The sequence below is a fragment of the Melanostigma gelatinosum genome (genome assembly GCF_949748355.1).
Source record: "Melanostigma gelatinosum genome assembly, chromosome: 13".
In the NCBI taxonomy this organism is placed as follows: domain Eukaryota; kingdom Metazoa; phylum Chordata; class Actinopteri; order Perciformes; family Zoarcidae; genus Melanostigma; species Melanostigma gelatinosum.
Window position 1 is genome coordinate 2380140 of NC_136646.1, and position 11119 is coordinate 2391258.

Below are 11119 nucleotides of genomic sequence, written 5' to 3' on the forward strand. Positions count from 1 at the left end.
TTGAATGACAATTGTTGTAAAGTAAAATCTTTGATAAGACTGGTGATGTTTAATCGACCGCTTGAGGAGTGGCGGCAGGGTTAAAGGTCAATTGCACAAGTGTTGGGACTCTATTTACCATGATGCACTTGCATTGACCAATTTGAATTGGACCTAGACGTGTGAAGGAAAAATTACCCCCAATGAGCACATGTTTTAGTTTATTGTATGTGACCGGATCAGTCATCACATTTCCATTTCAAGAACTCTTTGCTGTGTGTGTGTGTGTATATATGTGTGTATATACACACACACACACGCTCTCGTGCCTAATGCAACTCTTCGGGTTTTGCACCGGCTGCTGTCATGACGTCATTAAAGAGAGAAAAGGGAGCGTCCATCAACAAATGTTTTACATATCTTTAGTTCCTGCACAATGAGCATAATTCAGAAATTAAATGGTTAATAAGCCCGAAATTTCAATTAACATATGCACAATACACTACTTTCGACTTCATTTTTGAATTTTGAGCATAATGCAATCAAAGATTGTAATCATTGCCCAGCACTACTTATGAGAAGGAAATAGTATATTTGGATCAGTAAATCTCTTTTGGTGAGACTGTGCAAAAAGTGATATCTGACTCCTGATACAGTCGATATACTAGTGTCAATCTTATCTCCGTCTTGATAAAGTAATTAAGAGTTGCTAGTTGTTTTTCTGGATTGTTGCCATGGAGATGGATCTGTTGATGCACTCACAGCCCTGATGAGAAGCGCATGGTCTGGTTCGAAGCTCAAGAACACAGTATGTGGAGTTGGGATTGGTTAAAGTCAGTGAAACAAAGCAAGACACAACAACTCAAGCAGATTAGCATGTTTTTTGGTCAATAGCTCCACTTTGCCACCTCCACCGAAATCTAAAAATGTGACATTCCGATTTCAAAGTTGCCAACCACACAGTGGGGCGGTTGTCAGTTTTATAGCCTTCACTGGGACTTTCCAAAACAGTCTCTTAACAACTCAAAGCCAAAAACATATCAGTGCTCCAACTTGTGAATGTTGAGTTTTACATCAGAGCCATGAATGCAGCACCATAACGTAAGCATTTATGTTAGGTCATTGCGTTAATGGCTCTGTGTAGCTGAGGCTTCTTCTTCCCCAGTGGTTCTCTGGGACAGGGAGGCCCTTCCTGCTCACCGGCTCCACCACCAGCTCCAGCAGGCCGGGCGGTTCGGGCAGCGCCAGCTCAGTCACTCTGAAAAGATTAGAGTACGCCCGGCCCACCAAAACGAGCTCACCCGGGGGGATCCTGGGATCGGGTCCTCGCAGCCGTCGCCAGTACACCCGGAAGTGGCGCGCGAGCTCAGTCGGGTACTTCCAGCGCAGGGTGGCGTTTAAGTGCAGGCAGGGAGACTCTGGTGAGGTGCCGGCACCGCGCAGCCACACCACGTCGTAGATGCACAAGCCCTGAACCGCCTCAGTGGGAACCTGCAAACCTACATCCAAAAGCTGAGAGAGAGCGAGAAATAACCATTTAACAGGGAGGAATTCTCATATACTTCTATTTAAAGGGCCAGCGTGTAGGATTTGGCGGGTGCGAGAGGCAGTTGAAGTGGAAATCCTGTATTTTACTCGTGCCAGTTCTATTGAATGAACATAGTTATGGCATTAAAACAGCTGAGCACATTGAACACAACTGGCTCACCATGATTTCCCCCACCCTGCAGCTGAATGGCGTGTCCTGCGGCGGCCCGTCCCGCTGGATGCTGAGACAAACTTCTCTGAGAGCACAGCCACGAGGCTCCAGCTGGGAACACCTGCCCGCAGTAACACGACGGAAACAGACTTAAAAACGATAAACCCTTTAACTTAGCTGTTAACTCGGCTGTTAGGAGTGCCTTACCCGACAGTCCAGCCATCTGGACTCGAGTTGCCGCACAGCTGAGTGAACTGGCTCACCAACTGGAGCTCCTCATCCCGTACCACAGGAGACCCGCTGCTAGCTGCGGAAACATACAATCAGTGCTTGGCAATATGAAACCCAGGAAGATACAAATCCGAAGAAAACCTTTGCAACCGCAAGCATTGGGGCAGGGGTTGGATATTCCAAAAGTACCTTGGGCATCACGGGTATGGACTGTAAGGAACTCACGTTTGACATCCCGGACGTCCATGTGCGTGCAAAGACGGGCGTCTGTTGTCTTCATCTCCAGGGACACTTTGATCCCGGTGGATGGCTTGTAGATGATGGTCACCAGAGTCTTGGATGCCAGGGGTACGTGGAGGGACAAGATCCTGAAAGAGATTCAGAACGGAGTACTGTGGACGCACTGTGAGACTTGTGTGGAAATAAAGCAAGGGGGAATGAGAAACACACACTTGGCACAAACTGGAGACGTGTGTGTGGCAGGGATGAGTCCGTCCAACAGCAGTGAGCAGCCCCCATTCCAGGCATCCTCTGGGCAGCCGTGGCTGCTCAGCCAGCCCTGGCCCTCCAGCTCTGTGCGGTAGTACAAGGGCTGGATCTCCTGGGCGCTCAGGTTGAACCAGCTCATGTTGACCTCGCGCTGCGCACACGCGCGCACACACACAGACACACACACGAAAATGTTACAATCGACTCTAAAATGGACTGCAGAGATGTGAGGACTAGCGCAATGGGGATCAATGTTGCGCTTCCTTCCTGGAGTTAAAACAAAATTAATAAGTTGGCTTCGATCTCAACAAATGTACTTCAAGACGATGTCCAGGTTATCCATTACATTATATGTCCCATCCATCCATCCATCCATTTTCCTCCGCTTATCCGGGGTCGGGTCGCGGTGGCAGCAGGCCAAGCAGGCTGACCCAGACCTCCCTCTCCCCCCCAACATGTTCCAGCTCATTCTGGGGGATCCCGAGGCGTTCCCAGGCCAGCTGGGAGATGTAATCCCTCCAGCGTGTTCTGGGTCTTCCCCGGGGTCTCTTCCCAGTTGGACGTGCCTGGAAAACCTCCAGTGGGAGGCGTCCAGGAGGCATCCTGATTAGATGCCCAAACCACCTCAGCTGACTCCTTTCGACGCGAAGGAGTAGCGGCTCGACTCCAAGTTCCCTCCTGATGACCGAGGTCCTTACCCTATCGCTAAGGCTGAGCCCGGCCACCCTACGGAGGAAGCTCATTTCGGCCGCTTGTAGCCGCGACCTCGTCCTTTCGGTCACGACTCAGAGTTGGTGACCACAGGTGAGGGTAGGAACGTAGAGCGAGTGGTAAATTGAGAGCTTTGCCTTCCGGCTCAGCTCCCTCTTCACCAAGACGGTCCGGTGCAGCGCCTGCTTTACTGCTGCAGCCGCACCGATCCGCCTGTCGATCACGCACATTATATGTCCTCAATCATATTTACGTTGTTTACTTATTGTACAAAATATGGACTTGATCTCATTCATATTACGTTCTTGCTTATGCCGTACCACATATTTTTCTGACCTCAATATCGTTTGAATTTGGCCAACAAGATTCCAGAATAAAGAGCTGGGTTTTTCCTTCCATTATAAGACTTGGACATATGCACATTTTTGTTCACAGAGCCCCGAGTGTACTTTTCTTTTTTTTTTCACATTCCAATTCCAATGTCTGAATATTCTCACGCAGTGGCTTAAAATGGTCATAAAATGACAAAAGAATATTGTTTATCGCAATTATTTCTGGGACGATAGATCATCCAATGAAATTTGTTATCGTGACGGGCACTATGTACAACTGTTTAAAAGCCCCACACCATCTGCCTTTGGTTGCAGATCCACCTCCTTCAGTACCTGTCCTCTCCAGTAGATAGCCTTCCCAAAACCCTGGCAGAAGGAAGAGATGAAGGGGAGCGGCGAGGCTGGCCGATGGATGTACAGGTAGTCTGACAGAAGAGCCCAGAACCTGCAAGCAGGACGGGTCACGGTTAAATAAGAACATCTCCGCTTTCTTTCTTCTGCTTTCAAAGTTAAAGTTGAATGTGTGCATTCCCGTCACTGTCAGTATTGTGTTGATCTCACTTGTCCTGATTCTTGCGGAACTCGGTCTTGTCGTTGAGGGTCTCGTACACCCAGCCTGGGGCAAAGATGGCCGTGGAGAAGCCGTGCTTCCGAATGATTTCCAGCGCCTGCGGGCGACCGAAACAAGAGGGTGCATACCGTCAATGATGGTAACGATCAACGCTTTCTTCAGAAGCAGACGTGTTCCACAGTGTGTACCTTATTCGTTTCCAGCATTCCTCCCACCACCTTGCCTCGGGCGAACACGTCCACCCCGATGTAGACGTCAGCCTGGCGGCCTTGGATCCCGCTGTAGTCCCTCATCCACTCCAGGTTCTGCTCTGTCCAGTTGTAGTTGGTGAAGAAACCATCACAAGCGTCGAAAAACATCCTGTTATGAAGAGATTGAGATAAAGTGTTGGACAGTTATCAATGAACTGCCAAATTGTTGTAATCATCTCTGGTTGTTAATATCGAGTTCTGCAACTAATTTCAAATTGATGTACCTGTTGGACTGGTTGAGCTCATTTTGCCACGTCAACTTTCCGTTCTCAATCACGCTGTCGTACCACAGCACCAGGCTGCCAGGCACCCGCTCGTGCAACTGGTCCGTCAGATAGCGCAGGAACAAAAGCGCGTTCTTCACCGCAACCTCCTGCGGACAGATGGCGGCACACACGGGGTCTTTACATGCTTTTCAGGCCGAGGTCTTGAAGAGACAGGCCACTACAAAATGTGTATTCACCGTCTTAGTTTAGCGTGTTAGCATGCTAACATTTGATAATCATCAGTAAGCATGAAGAACAGCAGAGGCAGATGGTAACGTCATTAGTTCTGTAGGTGTTTGGTCATGAACTAAAGTGTTGGATGAGTTATATTGTTGACCTGATGATGGCGCTCGATGGAAAGTCAGAGGATTACTAAAGTTATTACAATTAATCCTATCTCATTTCATGGCAGTTCATTCATTCATTTCAAGAATCCGCATCCCCAAATTCAGTAGAAGGCATCCTCTTGGAACCATCTATGTACCAAATCTTCTGCCAAACCATCTTGCAAAAGTTAAGGTATTTCACAGGATAAGTGACATTAATCGACCTGCTGGTGGCGCTGGAGGAAAAGTCGAGGAATCACAAAATTCTGTATCTTTCATCCTCGGGGGATCATGAACATTTGTACAAAGAAGAACAAATTCCAGGTCACTCTGGATGGGCATTGCTTTTGTGAATTGACCTTGACCTTAGGATAAAGGTTCCCCCTGGAACTCTTTCAGAGGGTTCTTCCTTCAACCCAAGGGTGACACTTAGAAGAACCATCTGTGAAAGGTTCCACCCAGAACCCCGTATTAGAGGCTCGACAGAGAACCCTTCTATGGTGTAATGGTCCCACCCAGAAACCTCTCTCAAGGTTCAATCCAGAACCTTCTAAGGGTGCTAACAAGAGCCCACCCACAGGGTTCTACTTAGAACCCTTTTATATTCCAAAGGTTTCATGTGGCGTATTGTGTTGACTGCCAGGATAAAAGTCTTACTCACACTGAGGGAGTTCTCTATGTTGATGAGCCAGCCATCGAAGCCGTAACAGTGGCTGATCTGGACTAGTTTATCAGCCACCGCCCGGTACGACTCCTCCTCTTTCAGGAAGGCCTCGCACGCTGTGGCTCCGTCGGTCCACTCTGTGATGAAAGTCCCTGAAAAAGCAGATCAATTATGAAAGGAGATTTTACAGATGAAGACAGGTTCTAAATTTAAAATATGATACCAGATATCGAAGATATAAAACACAAATTCAGGATTGTTTTATGTTTGGCCTTTTGACTCACCGAGGACAACGACTCCATGTTTATGCGCTGCATTGGTCCACACAGCAGGAGGGATAGTCACCATGTTGTGTGTGAAGTAGTTGAAAATATCAATGTATTGCCAGTGGTAGAAGGCATACGGGGCCTCTGCACTTGTCCCCTGAGCAAACCTTGACCACAGAAAAGAGAGCATGACAAAGCATTATGTGAAAAGGGTTTACATATCTTACAGCAGAATGAACGAACAAACTTCTCGAGTGGTCCAGACATGTCGTATAACGCCTTCATCAGAATGTAAAATGAACACTCCATTTACCAAAAACCATCCTCATCACTTTCATGATGTGAAAACACAATGTGAAAGGGTTAAAGTTGTGAGACCAAAACCCCGACAAATCCCAGACCAGACAACGCTGTGGTAGCAAACTGTCAATCAAGAGGTAGCCCCGCCCTAAAGCATCCCCTGCTTTATGGTCTGTTTGACTCTCAATGGACCATAGTTTAACAAATGAACATCATGCTGTATTGAAGAAGACTTGAAACTAGAGATTGAGACATAAACTCATGTTTACTGAGGTAATAAATCAAGAGAGAAGTAGAGTCATTTTCTAATAGATCTCTTTTTGCTACTAGAGGAGTCGCCCCCTGGTGGTCATTATATATAATGAAAGTTTTAGGCACTTTTACATTGGCTTCACTTTTCAGACCTGAGGGATGCCACCTGAAAGTGTCACATCACCTACTCTAGGCTGTAACATTCTCTCATATACTGTACTACTACTATTGTACTACTGTCTATAAGTAAGGAGCTGGAAGGTCATTTGTAGATTTTGGGATGACACTACAAGATCTGGGAGTATAACTTTTAGAAGCAAAAGTCTTACAAACCAGATTTTTTTTTATTCAACACTAAATATTAGGGGTGGGAATCACCAGAGATCCCGCAATATGATATTATCACGATACTTGGGACACGATACGATATTATCGCGATACTGCGATATTATCACGATATTGCGATATTATCACGATACTGCGATATTATCACGATATTGCGATATTATCACGATGCTGCGATATATTGCGATTTATTACTTTTTTCAACTTCAAATGATGTCCCCAAAGGAAAACTGTGTCAACATGTTTTATCTAATAAGATAAAGTTTTCAGTCTGTTCACCTCACTTCAATCATTTTTATTGCAGCAGAATATGATTGTCAAGCAGACAGACTGACCAACAATGTCATAAATGTTGCATGAACCTGACAAACTGAACTGTTTGTATTACTTCATAGTCCAACGTAACTAAATGCAAACGTGTGGACTCAGTATATGAACTATAACTTATACAAGTAGGATATTAGAGTTATATAACTCAGTATAACTTGCGATGCGTGGACGTCAAGGGCAGAGAGCCAGTTATGCGCTGCACTCTCCCCATGAGCCGGCTACTGTTGGCAGATTTAACCCCGTTGTGAGGCCAGATGTCTCTTTGTTTTGACCAACTTCCTACCAATCACGCCGACCCAGGACCTTTGCTGACCTCACCAGAAAACAACTCAGGACCATCTAGTGGACTGTAAAAGCAATTGATTTTTTTTATTTTATTTTAATTTTATTTTTTTATGATTATTATTTTTTTTATAGTTTATGTAATAAAAGATTGATACTTGGCGTCCATGTATCGATACAATATCGCCACGCTAAATATCACGATATTATGCTGTATCGATTTTTTCCCCCACCCCTACTAAATATGCCTCCATACCGGTCATCCAGGTAGCCTCCCATCATGTCGTGAGACACCAAGGTGCGACGGAGACTTCTGGCAAGAGGAGGCTCCCGAGGTGCTAGGGGGAATGCCGCCACATTGAAGGGGTTCGCCTCGCTTCGTTTCCACGACAACAGCTCCTCCAAAGATTGAAGGCCACAGCTGATCGGTTCAGTGGTGTCGGAGTCGTAATGTTTGGCTGAGAGGGAGAGGACATGATGCATATAAAGTGTGGTCATCAAGTCATCGACTGCAGCTAAGATTATTTTTCTACTGCTGCTTGTAACAAAGACACTTCACCTGGCAGGGGGGAGGGCAAATAATTGATGACTTCATGGACACTGCTCAAATCCATTGGTTGATCCAAACAAGACTCCAACCTGGTGGAAGTACAAGGTGGCAAGGTGAGACTGGTGCATTTGGTTGAACATTAAATCACATTAGTAACTTAACTGGTTCTACTGTGATAGAGGAACACCATGCAACATTTACTTTCAACTATTCATTAGTCTGCAATGACAAATGTACCCTTTAAATGTCCACTAGACTTGAATTGCAGGGCTGTGCATTGACCATAGACTGTATATAAGAAGTGGACGTAGTCATCGTGACGTCACCCATTGGTTTGTGGACTGCCGTTTTGTGAAGCCTAGAGTTCAGCGATTTTGCAGTCGCCATCTTTGATTACGGACGTCGCCATGATGGGGTTTTTTTGCAACCGATGAACAGAAGTTACCATATTTGGAATGTGGAGGAGTGACAGAGACGCCATATACGTCTCTGGTAGCGGCAGCGACCTGTCAATCACAGTAAGCCCGCCCTAAAGCATACCCTGCTTTATAGTCAATTTGACTCTAAATGGACCATAATTTACCAAATGAACATCATGCTGTATTGAAGAAGACGTACAACTAGAGATTGACACCATAAACTCATGTTTATAATGTTTACTGAGGTAATAAATCAAGAGAGAAGTAGAGTCATTTTCTCATAGACAATCACACTTCTTTTTTCAACATGAGGGAGTCGCCCCCTGCTGGTCAGTAGAGAGAACCCTTCACTCGGCAGAACCGGAGGTTGCCGCCTTTTATTGACTAGAGACGCATTAATTCAACTTTTTCAGTCCCGATGGCGATACCACGGCTTTTGGGAATCTGCCGATACCGAGTACCGATCCGATACCAGTGTTTAATTAATAAGCGGTATGCCTCGCTGTGTGGTAGACTTTGAATATTATTTTAAGTGTACCCAGTGAGCACTAACCCGGATTTCAACGTTGATTTCTGGTTGAAAACGCGTTGATATGGGGTCTGAACGTCTAAGACGTATTTTAACCGTCTTTTCAACCGGCTAAATTACGGTTACAATATCAACGTGCCACAAAACACCAATTTTTTTTAAAATATTGATGGTTTGTTCAGTTGTAGGTTGAAAGAGACGCGATTTTGGTTACTTTAAACGTATTTCTCCAAAATCATATTACGCTGTCCGTTCATATGTGGTCTACACGAAGACGTTATTTCAACGCATTCAATGTCTCATATAAAACGTCGTAAATATGGAACTATAGACTGTGTGCTGTCAACAAGAAGCTCCCAGGACATCATAATGAGAGCAGAGCACATTATGTCTGCATATGTTCACTAAAATACAACTCAGTGTTTACTGCTGGAATACGCATGCGCACGGACTCTGTGCAATTTTCTGCTAAGGTAGAGGCTGGCTGGTGTTATATACCCAGAAGCACTGTAAGCATTTCGGTGTTGAATACACGGTGAGGTTGAATACACGGTTAATATACGGTGAAAAGTGTAAGGTTTTTAGCCGACTATTTGTAGACGGTGATTCAACGCTCACGTTTAGACCAGATATCAACGTGATGTCCAATACTGGCTTTCAACTGATAAATGTGGATGTGGTTTCTTAGTAAGCCTCTAAATCATGATATATTAGGGTTAGCACAATGTAGAGGACGAAAAATTATAGTATTGCAAATCACGTTTAAATCTGGTCTAAGCGTGAACGTCTTTTCAGTCTACAAATAGTCGGCGAAAAAACTTTCACTTTTGAACCAATTCTGAACGTCTTTTCAACGTCGGGCATAGACGTCTTTTAAACGTCTTTTGAACCAAAAAATGCTCACTGGGCAGGCCCTGATTTATAAAACATTGCTTCACTAACTTTGTAAAACAAAATGTAACAAATAAATACATAGATCAATCAGTCAATTTATGACTGTTGTTTGTCATCAAAATTATAAATTGCACTCCAGCAACATGGTAAAAAAAAAAATGAACGGGAATTACAATTCAATTGTAAAATAAGTGTTTAATTGCCACCCAGCTCTTGTAAACGTACTGACGAAATAAGTATCAGAGTACAGGAAGTTACCGGCTGGAGTCACTTGTGTCCGTCTTCCCTCCGACGTTAGGATCCTCTCCGGCCTCTCCTCGCAGGGAAAGCTGGTTTCCATCCCCGGTCAAAGCCATTTCACTGACTTTAGATCAGTTGACAGACCTTTGAGGGAACAAACTCAATCGTGAAAGAGGAAACAGAGAGGTGTTTCCTGCGAGCACCAAGAGCGAAACACTTCCGACCCCCAGTCCTTCAGAATAAAAGCGCAATTTCCATAAATTAAAATGACAAAAAAAAAAAAAAACTAAGGCAGCACAGCTGATACATTGTTACTTCATATAAAATGCCGTACTTCTATAATGAAATTATAACTTTCAAACCCGTTAGGTATTGTGTTCCCCTTTAAAGACGCTGCTAGATGAAGTTGAGTTTTTTTAACCATGCTTTACCGCAGAAGTGCAACAACATAGCGGTGTACAGCGTTTATGTTAGAGGACTCCGTGTAGTTTGTAGTCCATAGAGGATGAACTCAGGCCAGCTGGACAAAGGAACGACTCTTTTGTTGTTGTACAGGACCAGATTCTTTACCTGGGAGAGATGAGCCCCTAGTAAGCAACCAAACACGAACAACAACACCGGGTAATGAGTGAGGACGGCAAAGATGGCGGTCGTAAATAATACTTCCCCTTAATAATATGATTTAAGTTTTAATTATGGCGTGGAAGTAGTATTCATGTACACCATCTCTATATACGTATACATATGTATATATTTTCACACTTTTTTCTCGAACACACAATGAAATTGAACAGACTTATGGAAATACAAACTTGATTTGATAATGTCATGGTTTTCAAAATGATACATACCCGTGGAGGCTTCTGGGTCACAAACTGAAAACCTAATTGACGTCAAATAAAGTTCAGTTATGATAACGTTTAACCCAGCAGCCTCCTGCTTTACAGGTGCTCTGTTTTTTTCCATAACTTCTCTCCCAATTCAGGTCCACGCTAACATCACAAATTTGATCTTTTAACACTCTAGTTTTGGGGATTTGGGAGAGAGTTGTTCATGTTTACTAATATTTGTGGACTGTAGACCGTAGGAATACCATGTATGATTCAAAATAATAAATTTAATATTTACGACACATCACATCATTTATATATATATATTATGATGTGATATGTGATACATATTTTGCATATATA

General features: G+C 44.3%; 1 protein-coding gene across 1 annotated transcript; it reads right to left on the reverse strand.

Annotated features, from left to right (window-relative positions):
- Positions 1-307: 307 nt before the first annotated feature.
- engase (endo-beta-N-acetylglucosaminidase) lies at positions 308-10102 on the reverse strand. The gene is made up of 14 exons (XM_079282602.1): positions 9945-10102; positions 7854-7933; positions 7551-7752; positions 5804-5952; positions 5517-5671; positions 4488-4636; positions 4201-4372; positions 4003-4109; positions 3775-3886; positions 2362-2549; positions 2135-2277; positions 1886-1985; positions 1688-1799; positions 308-1491 (listed from the first exon to the last, which is right to left on the reverse strand). Exons 1-14 carry the CDS (start codon positions 10040-10042, stop codon positions 1099-1101), a joined length of 2160 nt encoding a protein of 719 aa, XP_079138728.1. The 5' UTR covers positions 10043-10102; the 3' UTR covers positions 308-1098.
- Between the last annotated feature and the right edge of the window lie 1017 nt (positions 10103-11119).

Bases quoted from the DNA above. Each gene is read 5' to 3' on its own strand.
- engase (XM_079282602.1), bottom strand. From the start codon at position 10,042: ATGGCTTTGACCGGGGATGGAAACCAGCTTTCCCTGCGAGGAGAGGCC. The intron at 4,637-5,516 runs GTGAGTAAGACT...ATCTGTCCGCAG, and splicing joins ACATAGAGAACTCCCTCAGT to GAGGTTGCGGTGAAGAACGC. The intron at 1,492-1,687 runs GTGAGCCAGTTG...GCTCTCTCTCAG, and splicing joins GCAGGGTGGGGGAAATCATG to CTTTTGGATGTAGGTTTGCA.